A 19,444-nucleotide genomic window follows, 5' to 3' on the forward strand; every position below is an offset into this window, starting at 1 on the left:
CCTCACCTTGCACATTCCCCGGGATCCCATATGGGTGCCAACTCTAATCCCAGAGACCCCACTTCCCATCCAGCTCCCTGCTTGTGTCCTGGGAAAGCAGTCGAGGATGGCCCAAAACCTTGGGACCCTGCAACTGCGTGTGGGAGATCGGGCTCAGCTCCAGCCATTGCAGCCATTTGGGAAGTGAATCAGCAGACAGATCTTCCTCTGTGTCTATCTGACTTTGCAATAAAAATAAAATACATCTTTTTTTGAAAAAAAAAAAAAACAAATGGCGCAAGGAAAAGCTGCCTTCCTGTTGGGCGACCGTTCCAAGGTCTGCTGATGAGGCAAAGTCGTCTGCCCAGGCTGGGGGTACCTGAGCAAACATCAACTGCTGTGCTGCTCCCGGGAGCCAGCCTCCAGCCGCACCACACAGCCTCTGCCTCCACAGCCCCAGGAGACGCGCGTGTGCATCCCACTTGAGCGCAACTGTGATGGCCGCTAGAATCCAGAGGAAGAGGAGGCAGTATTATCTACCAACAAGACCAGGTTGAGCCTGCCCCTAAGTGACTAAGTGGGAGGCCGTGCTGCGCACTAGTTTTAGGGCAGGGGGAGACTCAATGACCAGCAGGACTCATTCCCCGGCCAAGCACCAAGCAGGAGCTGGAAGGCAGAGCTGCGTGGAGGGAATGTGGGAGCTGGGAGGGCTGGCTCTGGGTCCAGGGAAAGCGGCTGGAGTCAAACCCGTGTCCAGATGCGCACAACGGCAACTGCAGGAAATCACCAAGGAACTGGCAAGGACGGGAGCAGAATCTGAAAGACGCAGGCAGGCAGTCCTGCACTGAGAGGAGCCAAGCCGGGACTCCTGGGGACCCCTGTCAGGGCACCCCAGAACCCTTTCCCAGCCCTGCTACTCAAACACCCTGTCAGCCCCTCAGGCAGGTGCAGGCGGGGTGGCTTGCTGGACCCTCCCTCCCCCAGGCTGCCATCTCCTCTGAAACAGTGCGGTGGTTGCTGGAATCCTTCGGGATGGTTTTGAGAAGACTGAATGCGCCACAGGCCCAGATGTTGTCAACACTGGCCCGCACTCCCAGGGCAGACCCAAGCACGCCTCCTTAGCAGTCCTACACAAGCCACAGGTTTGATGGGTGGACAAACTAGTACTTGCTGAGGCTTGAGCAAGCGAAGAATACACTCCCTCTCTTCAGCCAGGACTCCCTGGACTGATCTGCTGCTGTGACCACGTGTTCTCAGGAAGCCTGAGTGACAGCCCGACTCTGGACCGTTCTCGTGCTGAATTTGATCAAACAAGATGAATCTGTTTGCATGTTTTCCTTCTCCGGTTCCATTAAAGGTTTAACTCCCATGCAATGCAAGAAAGTAGGAAGGGCTGCATTAGGAAAACTATAGCTGACACAGGAACTGGAGGTCAGGGGAGGGAAATGTCGCTGGGCCCCCAGCAGATCAGAGGGCAACCCCAATCAAGGTCAGGACACAGGCTGCCCGCGGAGAGGACAAGCATTCGCCAGTTGCTCAGAGCAGTGGCAATGCCTGCCAGTGGTTAGGCCAGCCAGGAGGAACTGGGGTCTCCCTGTCTGCACCAAACACTCCCCAAGCCGCGGAAAAGTACACCGTCTGCAAAGTCACACTGGATTGGGCCCGGCACAGCAGCCTAGCTGTTAAAGTCCTCGCCTTACACACGCCAGGATCCCAGATGGGCACCAGTTCTAATCCTGGCAGCCCCGCTTCCCTTCCAGCTCCCTGCTTGTGGCCTGGCAAAGCAGTCGAGGACAGCCCAAAGCCTCGGGACCTTGCACCTGCTTGGGAGACCCAGAAGGGGCTCCAGGCTCCTGGCTTCGGATTGGCTCAGCTCCAGCCGTTGCGGTCACTTGGAGAGTGAATCAACAGAAGATCTTCCTCTGTCTCTCCCCTCTCTGTATATCTGACTTTCAAATAAAAGATAAAAAATACATCTTTAAAGAAAAAAATAGCACACTGGACCAAGAATAACCAACAAAGCTGTCCACTGTGTCCCTAGGACGTCCTTTAGCTAATTACACTATCATTATTAAAACACCATGACACTTCTGACATTTCCAATAAAGGACAAGGAAATGAGTGGGCTCAGGTCCTGACCTAAGCTGCGTTCGCGATGAGTTTCCTAATCAACCCCACCCCAGGTGCCACTCCTTATGCCTCCAGAGGATAGAACAGGGCGCTCCTAACCCGGACAGAGGGCAGCTCCTGTGCTGTGCCCTGCCGTCACGGTGCATCCAGCAGGAAGCCACTCCTCCGCGACCTTCCTCTTGTGGTGCCAGCATCCACGCACGGCCTGGATGCAGAGCTCGGATCACACCTGCCAGAAGCCCCTCACCCGAGGACGCACACAGTAGGACTCAGCGCTCCGCTCTCCCCAGCAGCCCTAGGTCTGCACGGCGGTGCTCCACCTGCCAGCCCACCACATCTCAACAAGGGGATCCCACATAGCAGCCCCAAGGCAAATTCTAGTCTGCAACCAAAAGACTAAAGTAAATATGGAGCTAAACTTTTTATAAAAGCTAATTTTAAATGGTTACTATGTCAGTAAGCATCTAATGCCCCAAAACATGTTGAGAACGAAAAGCTTCTTATTTTTCCAACTCCTTAAGGCCTAGCTATAAAGAACAGTTCTTTGCTTATGAAATACTAAGTTCCTGGCCAGCTTCTTTTTTGAATATAGGATCATGTTCTATGTCTTCAGCAATTTGACATTTACATTACTTCTCTTAAGGTCTCACTTTCACCAGAAATTTCCACTTAAAATATTTTAATTAAACATATTCCTCGGGGACTGGTGCGTGTTGAGCCTCCACTCTGGCATCCGTAGCCCACGTGGACACCGGAGCAAGTCCCAGCTACCCCACGTCTGAGCCAGTTCCCTGGCAAAGCAGCAAGACACGGCCCAACTCCAGCCACTGTGGCCATTTGGGGAACGAACCAGCAGTTCAAGCAAAAATAAATCTTTTTTTAAAATTCTCAAATATGCTAGCTGTATGGCTACGCTTAATAGTTGAAAATTCACTGAACTGATTGCTTGGGGATCATGTATTTTTTTTTTAATTTTATATATAGATAAGTTTATCTATATATAAAACCCAACAAACACCCATTGGTTCCAGAGGAAGTCGGGAGTGAAAACAGAACCAACCCAGCAATTACAACCATCAGCTGATGGGGTGATGGACTGAGCCGGGCCCTGTACTTGCCAGTACATACAAGAATCTGGTCTGGGAACACCTCAGACAAAGTTTCTTTGGAGTTCTCTCCACTCAAAATGCTGGACTCAGAACCCTAACCAAGAAAAGACCGAGGACAGAACAGGTCAACCAACCACCTCAGCTGTATGTTGGCAGCGAAATACCGGGCAAACGGAGACTCTGTGATGGACTGTGTCAATCAATGGATTCTTTAATGACCTCATCGTGCGTGGAGTGGCGAGATTGGCAGCGATTCATAAACGGTGAACTATCAAAACCACTTGAGCAAGAATCTCAGAGCATGCCCCACATCCGGGACCTGGGGCGGGTGGGAAACTGGGTGGGGCTTCTCCCTCAACATTCCCCTTTACTTCAGATACATGAAGGAAACAATATGGAAATAATAGTCTTACCCACTTTCCAATAGTCCTTGAACCTTCTTATCCTAATTAATTATGTAAAGACTGTCAAAAATATAATTTTAAAAATAGCATGAATAAATTTTGTATTATATTACACTTATATATTTAATTTATAAATATTATAAAATTCATATATATTAAATTTTATATATGAATCTATATATAAAATCAGAGAAACAGAGAGCCCCTGACTCCCGGTTCGCTTCTCACATGCCTGCAGTAGTTGGGGTTGGGCCATAACTTAGTCAAAACGCCCCCAGTGCAGGTGGCAGAGATCCAGTCAGTTCTGCTGTACCACTGCCTCCCAGCGTCTCCAGAGTGGCAGCCAAAGCAGGGACTCGCCCTGGGACACGCTGATATGGGAGGCAGGCATCCTGACCGGCATCTTCACTGCTCGCCCCAAACCCACCCTCTCCGACATGCTTTAAGCGTAAATTTTGTTGCATATCAACACGTGCACCTAAGAATGTGGAAGAGCGGGGCATTTACTGCCATTCTGATGAAAATAGGGGTTAGACAGCAACGAGGCTGCCAATACACAGCAAGACTGCACCTCGATGAAAGACAAAGCAAGGGGACAAAGGGGAGATGCAACAACAGGATTCTCTTCACCTGCTGGCGGGGAACCTGACAACCTGCTCTCTCAGACACTCCAGGGGACCACTCAGATTTTCCCTCACATTATTGGAATCTCTGAATCCCCACAATGACTTTCCTGATGATGCGTTGACAGCAAACGCACCTTTCATCCACACCAGAAGCCCGAGTTGGAGGGCTCGGGTGAGGGGCTGTGGTTGTGAGTTATACAGTAACACCACCCACCGGAAGGCAGAACCATTTCCGGAGCACGACACCTGGAACCGGAGCTGTCTGCTAGCAATCAGCCCGCATGCAACAGTGATGGGGGCTTCCGCTTTGCTGTGTCGAGAACTGCATTATTTTCAATGCGCTGTCACACGTTAAAATCCACTGGAACAGGGATTATTTGCTTGACTGTTCCTTCTTCTCACAGCAAAAACAAAAGCAAGGAACACGGGTTTGGGGCCTTTCTTGGCTGTGACTTACAGGAGATCTGCAGTCCTTTTTCCTACAGCTGCCTCTGTAGTCACACCTAGGGAGGCTCCCCTAGGCCCGCCCCGCCCCTGCCCTCGGCATCTCCGGGATGTGTCTTGGGGGGTAGGGGTGGCCAGCGGTGTGCCCTCAGTGGACACCCCTTGCGGCTCCCACTTCATGATCCTGCACTCCAGCCAACAGCGCCCATCGCACATACCAGGAAACCCGGCCTGGTGCAAGCGGTCCGAGCAGCCTGCTCAGCCACATCAGCTAACCTGCAGAAAGAGGACTGAGCTGTCCTTGGCAAACTAGAGATGACCTCGTTAGCCTCTGCCTGTGACAGAACCCACTGATTGCCAAAGAACTCACAGTGCCACCCCAACAGGACGTGCTCCGAGCATAGAATCTAGTCTTTGTGAGGCAGCAGAAGGCTCAGCTCATTTCTACTTCACACAACCTGTGAGTTTTTGAGATGTTTTTCTTTTTCTAAACCATCTCACAACGCAATCACATTTCTACTGGGCTGGCACCCTCTGTGCCTTAGCTGGTGCCTTCCGGGATGTCAACTGCTGAGGGCATCCCGAAGGTCGAATCACGGTCGTGCATTTAGGCATTAACGGTGCGACCCCCAGTGTGCCCCTTACTCCTCAGCAGTGGGAAACCAGCTTGTGCTGCCACCATTCCGGTGGTTTCTTAGGATTTTTTTTTTTAAAAAAAACAAACATTTCCTGTAACAGCACACACTATTTTCTTTTGAAAATAGGAGTAAACAGCCAGAGAATAGCCAAAGCATGTCAATCAAACCTTCCACTTCAACTAGGTCAAACAAAATCAAACAAAACAAACAAAAAAGCACACACGTGCCAGCCTCTTCCTCATGGCAACTCGGATAACCCCAAGTTCGGAGAAAGAGCAACGCGCGGATGCCCTTTCTCACGTTCACAACAGGATGGGGGCTCCCGGGGAGTTCCACGTGTCTGCATCTCGCCTGCAAAGCAAAAGCAGAGAGCAGAGCGTGCAGGGTACCCACCTGGTCGCAGCCGGCGTTGACCAGCTCCTGTAGCATCTGCCGGTTCACTTCCGCTGCCGCCGAGGTGCCCGACTCGTTGGCAAAGGGCAACAGAGAATACCTGATCTCCCGCAGTGCTTTCTGATAAGGTCCGAACTTGGGGGTGGCTCTCTGCTGCTGCCTGGCAGCATCCTTGCCCCCCAGGGCGGCATCACCGTTTGGTCCCACGGGCAGCCCCTGAGAGCAGGGCTTGGGCGGCTGCTTCAGGCCCTCGCGGATCTCCTGCAGTCGCTGCCGGCCATTTCCAGAATACGTCGTGGCAGGAAAAGTCTTTGGCCTCATGGTTAGTCCAGTTTCCTTTTACCATAAATATAATCTGCTTAAGGTGTTTCGTTATTTTTAAAAATAGTAGTAATAATAATAATAATAATTAAAAAAAGCTGTCAACAGTATCAGTCAGTTGTAAACATATTTTCCAAGAGAACTTTCTTTCTGAAAGTTTTCTTTCCTTCAATTTTTGTAGTTCCCAGAGAGAAGCCAAGTTTCACAGAGTCTTCATGACTCCCTGGAAAAGAAACAGATGAGAAAAGGGTGACTATCTGTGGCTGTCACAGCATGTCGAGGTTCCTTTTCGGAAATGGACCCTGACCTTGGCATCACGCCATTCAGACAGTCAGCCAAGAGCCAACACGTCGCAGCCAGGCCCACGGGGCCCCTGCCGTCTGCTCACGGTACCCGGGTCACCCAGGCTGGCCTGCCACTGCTCTGTAGGTTGTAACACAGACAACTTCTATCAAGGACAAGAACAGCAGCACCCACCAGTGATGGTGTGAGATGCTTTCATTTAGAAATCTACGCCGGGCCCGGCGCGGTGGCGCAAGTGGTTAAAGGTCCTCGCCTTGCACGCCCGGGATCCCATATGGGCGCCGGTTCTAATCCCGGCAGCCCCGCTTCCCTTCCAGCTCCCTGCCTGTGGCCCGGGAAAGCAGTCGAGGACGGCCCAAAGCCTTGGGAACCTGCACCCGCGTGGGAGACCCAGAAGAGGCTCCTGGCTTCGGATCGGCATAGTATCGGCCCGTTGCGCTCACTTGGGGAGTGAATCATCGGACGGAAGATCTTCCTCTCTGTCTCTCCTCTCTGTATATCCGCCTTTCCAATGAAAAAATAATAAAAATAAATCTTTTAAAAAAAAAAAAAAGAAATCTACGCCTTGAGTGTTTAGGGCTCAGTGTTCTAACCAGCACTCCTGGCTCTCGAGCTTGTCCCTACCACCAATGAAGCCCCTGTTCTCATCCAGCCTCTGCACCCATGTGAGGCCGGCGTCTGTCCATGCTCTGCAGACTTAGCCTTACGAAGCCCTCCCAGACTCCCTCAAAGATGCCAGAGAGCTTGTCACATCGAAGGTATCCTACATTGCAACTGGAAGCCGTTTCCAGCAAGATAAAAACATCTTCCTTGCCAAAATGGAAACGAATGTGGCAGGGGACTCGCAAAAGCCTGTGTGTGGTGTCTCCATCATCACCATGACCACATTCACACAAGTGGCTCTGCCACTTCAAACCAGAATCTGAGCCTTGCGTTGGTCTGTGGGAGGCGGGGCTTCTGGGGCTGTGGTTTCAGGCTCTTCATCTGGCTTGATCTTTCTGTGTTTCTAAGTTACGTGTTCACTTTCAACAACCTGTGTTAACACTTAAAATACACATAGATAAATGGCACCCATCCAACCCCAAAAGGAGCCCGACCGCTCCTTCCTGCTGGCACCAGCTTCGCACATTTCAGGGAGGGCCACTGACCAGGGCCTGCCTCTTCAGCTCCTGGACCTGCACCTGTGCTGACGGGACTGCCCGGAGGCTGGCCCTGCGTCCTGACCACAACGTGGCACTCTCTCACCTGTTGCCGAGGTGTGTGACACGCAGCCTGTCCCGCCTGCCAGCGTCACCTGGTGGTGAGCGGCAAGCATCACCACATGCTGTCCCTGAGGACGGTCAGCTGGGGGCACTCACTGGTCCAAGGTGAGCAGGCAGGCCACAATCATCACCTCTGCCTCTCAGTCAGATCCCCACGTGGCGTCACCAGCTCCTGGGACCCTTCCTCTCCCTCCACCTCCCCAGGGTCACACTGTCCTTCAGGCCACCCTGTAGACAACTCCTGCAGAGGAGTCCTGGCCAGCTCACTTGTGCACGTGCTCCCAGCTGGGGTCCCCCTGCTCCCCACCGAGACCTGTGCAGCTGCAGGGTTCGCTCCTGCCTCAGCGTCCAGGTGGTGTGAGGAGCCTGCAGCCTTCTGCCTTCTCTGCTCCTTTTGCCCTGCTGGCCCTTGCGCATCCCCATGCCAGGATTTCAATTCTCCGTTTCCAAGCTAGTATGTATTTTCTGCCTTCTTCTCCCGCATTTTTCACGCACTCACCCTCCCCCACCCCCGCTTTGGGCCTCTCTTCCTCACCCTCACCTTGTACTCTGGCTGGAGGTGGAATACTGTTCATCTTGTCTCAGTGCCTGAACCCCGGCAGACCGCTCACACGTGCTACAAGCAAACAGCAGTGCCCGGGGTGTAGCAGTGGCCAGGGAGGGATGCCCTCTGCCCAGGAGGCACCTGCCTGCTCGCTGGCAAGCCCCTGGCGTGAGGGCTGTGGAGGTAGTCTAGTTTTCAAAGAAACTCCAGGAGACGAGAGCTTGGAAACAGGCAGGCGTGTGAACTCTGCCTCTTCGCAGCCCATGGAGGGACTCCGGGACCTTCCATCATTTTCTTTGCTTGAATGTGAACCGAGGTTGTAGAAAGTGAGGCCTTTTAAAACAGATGTTCGAACCACAAATCTGCTGAAAGTGAGTGTGGCTGCAAGCTGCCCCATTTTACAGCAATCAGGCAGGGCCTGGGGCTTCTGGGCCACGGCCAGTGCAGGCTTTAGGGAGGCTCTGCCGTCACAGGGCTGGCTCGTGGCTCTCTGGCTGCGCAGACTCAAACGTTTCCGTGACCTCAATGTATCCCATGTGGCCTGTTGCAGGCGGGATTTGAAGCTGAGACAGCTATTTAGCCTGATTCCTACCTTTTTTTTTTTTTTTAAAGATTTATTTATTTTTTTTTAAACTGGAAAGTCAGATTTACAGAGAGACAGAGAGGAAGATCTTCGAGTGATGATTCACTCCCCAAGCGGCCACAATGGTTGGAGCTACGCCAAGCTGAAGCCAGGAGCCTCTTCCAGGTCTCCCACGTGGGTGCAGGAACCCAAGACTTTGGGCCGTCTTCGACTGCTTTCCCAGGCCACAAGCAGGGAGCTGAATGAGAAGTGGAGCTGCCAGGATTAGAACCAGTGCCCATATGGGATCCTGGTGCGTTCAAGGTGAGGACTTTAGCTGCTAGGCCACAGCGCCGGGCCCATTTCTTTCAAAAGAAAGATGTTCTTTTTGGGATCCGTTTCTCTCTTTCACTGTCTCTGAATCAAAACAGACTTACTAAAAAAAATTATTTTTATCGGAAAGTCAGATTTTTTTAAAGATTCATTTATTTTTATTGCAAAGTCAGATACGCAGAGAGGAGGAAAGACAGAGGATGATATTCCATCCATTGATTCACTCCCCAAGTGACTGCAACAGCCACTGCTGCATCAATCTGAGATCAGGAGCCAGAACCTCCTCTGGCTCTCCCACACGGGTGTAGAGTCCCAAGGCCCCTCGACTGCTTTCCCAGGCCACAAGCAGGGAGCTGGATGGGAAGCTGGACTGCCGGGACATGAGCTGGCAGCTGATATAGTATTCCGGTGTGTGCAAGGCGTGGACTTTAGCCACTAGGCTACTGCGCCAGGCCGCAGACTCACTTTCAAAAAATTAATTTATGTAAAAGGCAGAGAAGCAAGACAGAAGGAACTACCTCCTATGTCTGCAATGCCCGGGGTGGGCCTCCCACGTGGCAGGTTTGGGGCAGGGCCAGGGTCAGAGACAGGCACTCCGTCCTGGGACAGCATCCCACCGTAGCTCAGATCAGCTGCCCCAGTGCACGCAGGTTCTGAATCTAACACCTACGCAACACTGCACTCTGTAGTCCTCGGGTTTCTCTGCTCTGGGCAACACATAGTGTGTGGCTTTAGTCATCATTTTTCCTTCCTGGGCACCAACCCACTGCTTGCACATACCACAGTTTATCCATTTCTTCTGACGCTGAAAGCCTTGCTTGGGCTATTCCACTTGAGGCTGCTGCGGCTCCTGCCCTAAGCTGAGTGGTGATGCTTTGCTCCAACACCAGCTCACCCACCAAGCCAAACCCTTTTCCGCACAGCCCTGGCACAGCTCCTGGTTGGCACCTCTGATGTCTTGAAGATGACAACCAGGTATTCCTTCCTCTGCTCAGCTCCTGTTACCGTAGTACCGCACAGCACAGCCTCAAGTCACACCCCAGTTCCACGTGTCGGCACCCCACACACAGGTAGACCAGGTGGTGGGAGAAATCAGCCCTCAAACAGAGGCTGGGCACCTCATCTCTGAGCGAAGGGTCTTGGCATGACAGCGTTGGAGGGTGGTCATGTGCGGACCCCAGGAAACGTGCAGGGCTCCATGCCGTGACTTTAACATGGCAGGCGACTCTGCACCATGGCCCAGCTCTTCTGCAAGCAAGCTGAACACACCCTCCAGGCAGCAGGCACCTGTGTGTTTCAAGGTGTGTCATCTCACCCCAAAGAGGCCCTAACCAGCGCACAAACTGCTCTCCTGCACAACGAGGCCACCACCAAGTCCCGGGGACACGAAGAACGACCAGTCCCAGGCGGGGAGGCAGGCAAGAACGTGGGTTACTTGTGCATGGGGCAGGGTATGAGAGAATTTGCCAGGAGAATGAGGGGGGAGTGAAACAGATCAGCGGCTGTGGATGGGGAGAGGGGTTGGGGTCAGCAGCCCCGGGGAGATCCATCGGCGGTTGATGCTTGCTGACAGAGGATGGACCGCAAGGTGGAGCCCATCCTCACACCTCACTTCCTTGGCTGGAAGGCAGCACTGGCAGGGCAGTCTCCGAAGAGGGCGAGGTGTGAGGAAGGAGAAACTCCTCAGGATCTCAGTGCCCAGACAGCAGCAGCCAGAGGCAAGAGGCCTGGCACAGCCGCTCAGGTGTGGGGCCTGGCACCAGCCGGCGCCTACCGCCGGGGCTCCCCGAGGAAACAAGGACCCAGCGCCTGGCTCTGGGTGTCCATGTCAGCATTACCATCGACCTGTCACGCAAGGACTATGGCCGAATCTCATCAGCAGAGAGGGACCGAGCCGAAACCAAGGGCTCGGCAGGAGCCCCGAATGACCCAAGCTGCAAGCAAGGGCGCTCTGTGCTTGGTGTGCCCCCACCTGCTGCCCGATGTCTGGGCACCCCCTGCCTGTGGACAACAGTCTTCAGCTCCATGCTGGGTGTGAGTCAGCAGCCCCCGTGATCTAAGGAGGTGTCTTCAAGAAACACAACTCAGCCGGGTCCATCCAGACTTTGTGCAAGAAGCCACAGGACAGGGCCTGGCAGTGTGGCATAGCGCGGGAAGCCACTGGCTGCAACATCCCACATGGGTGCTGCTCTGAGTCTCGGCTGCTTCAATTCTGATCCAGCTCCCTGTTAAACCACCTGGGGAAAGCAGCCAAGTGGCCCCATGCTGGGCCTCTGCACAGATCTGGGAGACCAGCAACAATCTGCTGGTTCCTGGCTTCAGCCTGGCCTGCATACACCACTGTGGCCATCTGGACAGCAAACCTGTGCATGGAAGATAAATTTTTCTCTCCATAATTCTGCCACTCCAAGAAATAAAAACAAGGCCACAAGAGACTCAGGCATTTGGCATAGTAACAAAGACGCTGGGTTAAGACACCTGCATGCCATCAAGGAGTGACAGGTCTTAATTCCCTGGTCTGGCTCCCTCCAGCACCCCGGGAGATGACGCAGGGGCTGTTCTGCGCCCTGGCCACTCAGAAGGGAGAGTTCTGGGCTCCTGGTTTCTACTTGGCGTATGGGGGGGGCCACTGGGGGCATTCTGAGAATGAACCAGTGGATGGAAGCTCTCTGTTTCTGTCTTTACATGTCTCTCCATACCTCTCAAAAGACAGAATTTAAGAAAGAAATTAAGGGACTACTAAACGCTATTTGGCCATAAGAAGGGAGGGGATCCTGTCAACGAGGGTTTTATGTTGGTGAAATTCGAGAAAGATCGATACAGTATGTATGATTCCACCGACAAGCTACCCAGGGTCAGGAAACTTAAGACAGAAAGCAGGAGAGAGGTTTCTGGAGCAAGGGGAACAGTTCCTTAAGCGATACGGTTTAGGTTTGGGGTGATGAGAAATCTTCAGTGCAGGAAGACGTCACATCACACCAGCAAGGATAAGAATGGACACAAGGAAATGACTAAAATGGCCAATATTATATGATGGGCCAAAAATCACCTGACTATTCCGGATTGGTTATTTCCTACTTGACTCAGGGCTCCGTTTCTAAAGGCGGCTGTGCAACCGAAGGGACGGCACCCAGGGACCCAGAGACTGCACCTGTTAGGAGGGCAAAGTTCCTGTGAGGAGGCACTGTAACTCCACGGGCGGGGCAGTGGCAGCCTACCTGCCCCTCGGTCCTACTCCGACCAGGCACAACAGGGAGCAGCGGCCAGGGTCAAGTGCTGGAGTCCCCCATGCCGCATCAACGTCCCAATCAAAAGCCACCCAGGGGCTGAGCCTAAAGAAGCCAGATCAGGAGTCCTGCGTTTTCTTTTTCTGCCAACTTTATTTTTTTTTGTTTTACATGACAAATTGCAAGCACACAAGAAGGCTGACAGGTTGTTCAGGGACAGCAATGAGACCGTCCAGGTGGTTTCCTTCGGTGTGGATCGAGGCGGAGGGCAGCCGTGTTCTGATTCCTCCCAGGTAGCGCTGGTCCTAGGAGCATTCAGCGGTGAACAGCACCTGGGCCCGGCGCAGTGGCCTAGCGGCTAAAGTCCTCGCCTTGAATGTGCTGGGATCCCACATGGACGCCAGTTCTAATCCCAGCAGCCCCGCTTCCCATCCAGCTCCCTGCTTGTGGCCTGGGAAAGCAGTCAAGGACAGTCCAAAGCCTTGGGTTCCTGCACCCGCGTGGGAGACCTGGAGGAGGCTCCTGGCTCCTGGCTTCAGTTTGGCACAGCTCCAGCCATTGCAGTCACCTGGGGAATGATCTTCCTCTCTGTCTCTTTTCCTCTCTGTATATTTGACTTTGCAATAAAAAATAAAAATAAATCTTGAAAACAAAAAGTTAATAATAATAATAATAATAATAAGGTGAGCAGCACCTGAAACTCAAGTCTGTGATTTGAAAGGATGACACTGCTATGGCCTCAGGCAGGAGGCTGGGTCACACCTGGCTGCCACACTTCCCTGACCTATGGAAACCTTCCACCTGCCGGTCAGAGGATGCTACCTGGGCAGCGTTGCGTAGCCACGCCCTTTCCACATCGCTGCTGAAAGAGGGTCTTTGTTCCTTCACCCGTTCTCTCCCTGAACATGGCCAGGTATGTCCGTATTCCTCACCCTCTGAATAAGACTTGCCATTTTCTTCAGCCACGTTAGAGCCCATGCTGAAAATGCTTTTTAAGACAAGAACCTAGGAAACAAATATCAAACCCAACCCTAAACCACAACAAAGCTTTCCTTCCGTTCCAGCTGGAGAGCTTGTACTTGAAGCTCTGGCTGGAACACAGCTGATTTCATGGCCCAATGTTGAATTTCTTATGCAAGTTTTCACGTGAATACTCGCCAAATGAGGACTGCGGCTGGGACCAGCAACTCTGACACTTCGCTAGCACTTCAACACGACAGGAAATGTGGGAACTCATCTCATTACGAGGCTCATAAACATGGCCCTCATGCATGCAGACTTTTAGCCAACAGAGATGTCAGGCAAGTAATCCTAACTGTGGAAAGGTGACCAAGTGACTAGCAGTAACTTTCAAAGAAACCATAACTATTTGCAAACTATACAAGGAGGTTAGGTATTCTGGCTAACCAGAATATAAAAGCAACTAATTTCTACAGGACCTGACCAAAAGATCCAATTAAAATCAGTAAGAGATCCGAATGGACATGTTTCAAGAGGAGACACGCAAATGGCCAAGGACATCTGAGAAAACCCTCAGCCTCACCGGAAGCTAGGGAGTGTAAATCACCAGTTGGAATGGCTATTCTAGCTGACAGGGGCTGGAGAGAAAGCCCTACATCTGGATGGAAATGCAGGTCAGCAGAGTGGATTATCCAATGCCCTGTCACTGTGGAGAACAGTATGCCAGCTCCTCAGAAAACCAAAACCACCACGACCCTCAGCTGCAGCCCTGGCTGACTGCGGCTCTGGACCCGCTCTGGTGCGTACAATCACCAACTGGAAACCGCTGAAGTGCCCGTCACTGGCAGCTGCACGGAGGCCAGGCCACCCGGCACAGAAAGACCAATACCAATGTGAATTTGAAAAGTTGATCACACACAATTAAGAGCAGTGGTGACCTAGCAGCTGAAGTCCTCGCCTTGAACCAGCATCAGGATCTCATAGGGGCGCCGGTTCTAATCCCAGCAGCCCTGCTTCCCACCCTGCTTGTGGCCTGGGAAAGCAGTCGAAGACGGCCCAACGCCTTGGGACCCTGCACCCGCGTGGGAGACTCTGAAGAGGTTCCTGGCTCCTGGCTTTGGATTGGCATAGCTCTGGCCGTTGTGGCCGCTTGGGGAATGAGCCATCAGATGGAAGGTTTTTCTCTGTGTCTCTCTTACTCTTTGTATAACTGCCTTTCCAATAAAAATAAATAAATCTTTAAAAAAAAAAAAAGAGCAGCTGGTGGTTATCAGAGGCTGGGGGAGTGGAGGACTTAGACTGGCCAGCAGGTACAGGAGAAAGAAGCTTTGATGCTGAGTGTGCAAATGATGGCAGAGAGCAATGCCCTGTGCAAAGAGAGAATTTTCAACGTTTTCCCCCAAAACAGATAACACTTTGACAGCTACACTTCCTCTGCACTGAACTTGGTACAATGCTTCCAATAGCGAGATATTACATGGTACTCAGGAAAAATACATTTTGACGGATTCACTAAAAATAGAAAGAAGCTACAATACACTGAGAGTCGACAAGCATAACAACATGCAAATCAAAAAGGCGTTCTTCTCAGATCTGGAGCTTGGTAACACCAAATCTCAGATATGGTAAGGAGGTCTGTGCAGACACTTCACCTAGACAAGCCTTCAAGAGATCGTTTAAGGGTCCGGCGCTATAGCGTACAGTTAAGGTCCTCGCCTTGAACGAACCAGGATACCATATGGGCACCAGTTCTAATCCCAGCAGCTCCACTTCCCATCCAGCTCCCTGTTTCTGGCCTGGGAAAGCAGTGGACGGCCCAAAGCCTTGGGACCCTGCACCCCTGTGGGAGACCCGGGAAAATTCCTGGCTTCGGATTGGCGCAGCACCGGCCGTTGCGCTCACTTGGGGAGTGAATCATTGGATCAAAGATCTTCCTCTCTGTCTCTCCTCCTCTCTGTACATCTGCCTTTCCAATAAAATAAATAAATCTTTACAAAAATAGTAAAAAATTTTAAAAAGAGAGATTGCTTAAATTTGGTCCTATCCTCGGCCCAGTCCTTGGAAACTCTATCAGATGTTTCCGATTTTGTATTCGAATTTCTCCCAGTGCTTCTCAAACTCTCCCTGGCTGCCAAACACACATCAAGCACCAACCAAGGAGCCAACCAAATCAACAGCTTGTGGGACGCAGACTAATGACACACATGGGCATTTTTAAAAATAGGATTTATTGGGCCTGAAATTCCAGTTATTCTTTAAATCATATCCCTACTATAAGTAACTTGCAAAGCCAAAACTAAATCAGGCAGGTGGGCCAGGCCTCCAGTCAGACGCAGAGTGACAGAACGAGAAAGCACAGCGCACACCGTCCCAGGGCGTCCACAGCTCGTGTTCCAGGCAGCCCCGGAAGCCAGAGGCCAGGGGTACCCCCTCGTCACGAGGGTCCTATGGGAGAGCAGGACACACCAGGTCCCACCCAGAGCGGCACGTTGCTGAGATGTTGCTCGGGCAGGGCGAGGTATGACCCCTTGGCTGGAGTAATCAGTGGGTGAACCGGAGGGCACTGCAGTGAACAGGGTCGGCTACACCATCATGCACTACGGGCGGCCTCTCCGCCTTTCAGAAGGCCCACATCCAAGCTTTGCACACCCTCCAGGACCACATAAAGCTGGAGGCAAACAGAATTAGAAATATACGTTGGAGCAAAACAATGGCAGAACTAGGCGTAGCTCCTTCCATGAACTTTTGGTAGTGCCCTGATATGTACCACTTCATTTTTTTTTTTTTTTGCACCAAAATAAATGTATCTGTTGATTCCACTTTCCGTGTGCCTTCAGATGTACCCTCATGTATAGCCCAGCTAGGAGGCAGACTGCCTGTCCTCACTGAGAAGCACTGCTAGGGACAAACTCAAGACTTCATGGCAGTGCCCAGGGAACTGCCACGCACGGCCTAGGGCTGCGTGCACGGGCACAGCTCTTCAAGGGGCGAGAAAGGAGCGTTTCACCCAAATGGAAAAGGCTGGAGCGCTCTGACTCGCTGCAGGAAGTGTGAAGCTATTCTTGGAGCCTGGAGTTTCCTGCCCAAAGGCTCCAACAGGAGAGTAAGACAAACAGTGAGACAATGCCGAGAAGGGGGAAGGTGCTGTCTGGGGCGGTCCTAATGACAAGGCCCCCCGGGTGCGATGCATTAGTAACAGGACAAGGTGGCTCTTGGCATGCCTGCTCAAGATAACTGCCTAGAAGTTGGGAGCCCAGATCCTTACTGCCCGGATTGCTTTAGGATCTCACAGGATCCTGTCCCCTGGGACAACAACTACAACCCTGACAGCTATAAGCCACTGCTACAGAATGTGATGCTTTTCCGGAAGAAAAAGAGCCTGCGTTCGCCAAATATTCCTCCAAGCACAGAAGGCATTTATTAATTAGCTTGTAAAAAGGAAGAAAGACACCCACTTGTCACAATTAAGCTGATCTGGCCTGAATGGTGAGCAACTTCACAGCAGGAATGGCGAACCAGAAGCAACGCCAAATTTCCATCCTAATTTTAGCAGCATATCCAATTATCTGTATTCCTAACACTAACTGGTTGTATTAAAACGTTGAAACTATAAATCAAAGGACACTGCCCTTAAACACCCAGAGACAATAGCTGGCAGAACACTGGCTGAACCCAACCGCCCGGGCAGGGCTGCTTTTCAAGCCCCAGGAGGCCCCGGCAGGGAACTCTCCGGGTGGGTAAACCAGCACAGGCCTAGGCAGCAGCGGGATCCGCGCCCTGGACTCGTGCAACTCGGAGGCCTAGTAATCCACAAAGATTACTACGCAAAAGGCACTTAAAAAGGGAAAAAAGAAGAGATCTAGATACTGCGGCGTGCTGCCAGTCACTTCAGTTCAGCCCGACCCCTCCATTCCGCGGACAGTCCACGTCCGGACAGAAACCCACCTACAGACAAGGCGGAGCAGACGCACTGTTTATTTCCTGCGCTTTCCCCAGCGCACTGCTTTTACAAAACTCAGTAAGGAATACTGTTGACAAGTTTCGCGTTACCATAACCATGGAATAAAATATAAAAAGCAGCTTTTCATACTTCACGCTGCTCTGTTCTTCCCAATGCAAAACAGAAAGCCCCTCCGCCTCCGCAGTCGCGGCCCTCCCCCCGGGCGGCGGTGAATTTATCAGCCGCCCCGCCCAGCCCCCCGGTGGGATTTGGGAGCCCGGGCTGCGTATTTACAACACCGCATTTAAAATAACAAGGCGTCTTATTGTAGAAGCACTCCCCTCCCACCCAAGTCCCTCCCATCAGCCCTGTGATTTGCTAAGGAAAGAAATATGTAAAGCTCCGCTCTGCAGGGTTTCCAACGAGCTGCAGGGAATTCGGCAGAGTTCCGTAATTCCGGTAACTTACTGCACAAATCCTGACAAATTTCGTCTCTGCCTGGACGCAAGTTTCACTAGCTTGGACGGTCTGAAACTTAGGGGATTTCAAAGGAATGCTGGTATTTTTTATTAACGGGTGCTTCCTACACCTGGATAACGAGGCAAAACTTGTCACGGGGCAAAAGAACACAGTATCTTTAAAAAAAAATATTAGTATCTTGTTAATTCCGGTTAATGTCAAACAAGTAGTATTCCTAAACAGTTCAGGCATTCTTATTTTCAGAAGACTTCTTAGAGTCTATCTTATCTCTAATGTCGCTACGGACTTTTAAAAAATGTTAGGCAGCCTCCTCACTTGAATTAAAAAAAAAAAAAACAAAAAACAACTCAAGAATGATCCGCATCACCCAGAGGTCCCAAGCCGAGGAAGCCAAAATCCGGAACAAGACCCACTTACTTCAAATTTCCTACCCAACAGTCACCAGTTAGTTTTTCCATTCGGGAAAGGAGAGGGCCTCATCTATCAAACTCCAACACAACATCTGTGTAACATCATAACATATTTTGTGACCTCCCACTCAAATATATTTAACTCCCTTATTAGAATGTAGCCAAACTTTCCTTAAAAAAAAATATATATATATATATATATATGCTGTGCCCTTCGCAAAGAAAAATTATTCCGGCTGTTAAAACGACTTTAGAAATCTTCCAATACTCGCAGGCTTTTAACCGTTGAGGTCAGACAATTTTCCAAAGCCCTAATTCCCACTTTACGAGCACGCTCACTTACACCGCCTTAACACGTTAGCCAGGCGCGAACTTGCATCAGTTCCCGTTCACATTTTTCTGTGAAGAAACCCTACCCAAACAGTTCTCCCCCCACGCAGCCTTTGCACGCGGGGGCCTCAGAACGGACCGTGGCACCCGCCGCCCGGGAGCTCCGGCTCCAGCGACCGACGCTTTGCTCCAGGCGGGCGCTCCTGCCCAAGCCGGCGACCGGACTTCGGCCCCGAGGCCGCGCTCTCCAACCGGCCGAGCCGAGCAGGAGGAGAAAAAAGCGGCCGGCCTCTGGGGAACCGCGCGCTCGGACGCCGGCGAGGCTCGAGCTGCAGGTGAGGCTGCATCAGAAGGGAACGACAGGCCCCCAGCGCACTCCTGTGCTGTCCGGAGCGCACCACGCGCGTGTGGCCGCCACCGGAGCGCAGCCCGCCGGGCACGGGGCGCCAGGAGCCGGCGGGCGCGCGGGCACAGGGCGCAGCTCCGCGGTGGCGAGGGCGGCCGGTGGGGACGACGCGACCCGGGCTCCGCGGGGCGGCCGGATGCGGGGTGGTCCCGGGGCTGACAGGGCAGCGCCGGCCGCGCCTGAGGTGGCGGGGGCGGCGGGACCGTGGAGATGGAGGCGCCCCCTCGAGGGGCGGCCTGCGGGGTGACCCCGCGCGTCGCGCCCGCCGCCGCCCCACGGCCCAGCCGGCCGCACAACAAAGCGGGGCGGCCCGCCGACCCTCGCGCGCGACTCCCCGGGCTCCGGGCGGGCTCCGGGCGGCGGCCTGACGGGGGGCGGCCCGCGGGGGACAGGCCAGGGCGCACGGGTCCCCGTCCCGACCAACTTCCGCGGCCGCCGGGCGCCCTTCCCGGAGCCGCGGGCCGCGCGACGTGGGCGCGCCGGAGCCCGCGCCAACTTTCTCCGGACTCGACGCGCCCGCACCCCGTTCCTCCTCCGCCTCGGCTCGCGCCTGCCCCCCGCCACCACCGGCACCCACCCCCAGCAGCACCCGCCCCCGACCCCCCTCACCTCCTGGGGCGCGGTCTACACCCTCCGGGCCGTC

At 52.9% G+C, this 19,444-nt stretch overlaps 1 protein-coding gene across 1 annotated transcript in view; it reads right to left on the reverse strand.

The window, feature by feature from the left end:
* LATS2 (large tumor suppressor kinase 2) overlaps nt 1-6,184 on the reverse strand; it is a 45,459-nt gene extending 39,275 nt beyond the window's left edge. The window contains exon 1 of the mRNA XM_040988366.1: nt 5,724-6,184. Within this exon, the coding sequence (XP_040844300.1) occupies nt 5,724-6,044 (321 nt within the window). The 5' untranslated portion in view covers nt 6,045-6,184. The remainder of the gene's footprint in view (nt 1-5,723) is intronic.
* Nucleotides 6,185-19,444: the final 13,260 nt, after the last annotated feature.

The sequence above is a fragment of the Ochotona curzoniae genome, unplaced genomic scaffold, assembly GCF_017591425.1.
Source record: "Ochotona curzoniae isolate NIBS_2020 unplaced genomic scaffold, NIBS_Ocur_1.0 contig_4838, whole genome shotgun sequence".
NCBI lineage: Eukaryota > Metazoa > Chordata > Mammalia > Lagomorpha > Ochotonidae > Ochotona > Ochotona curzoniae.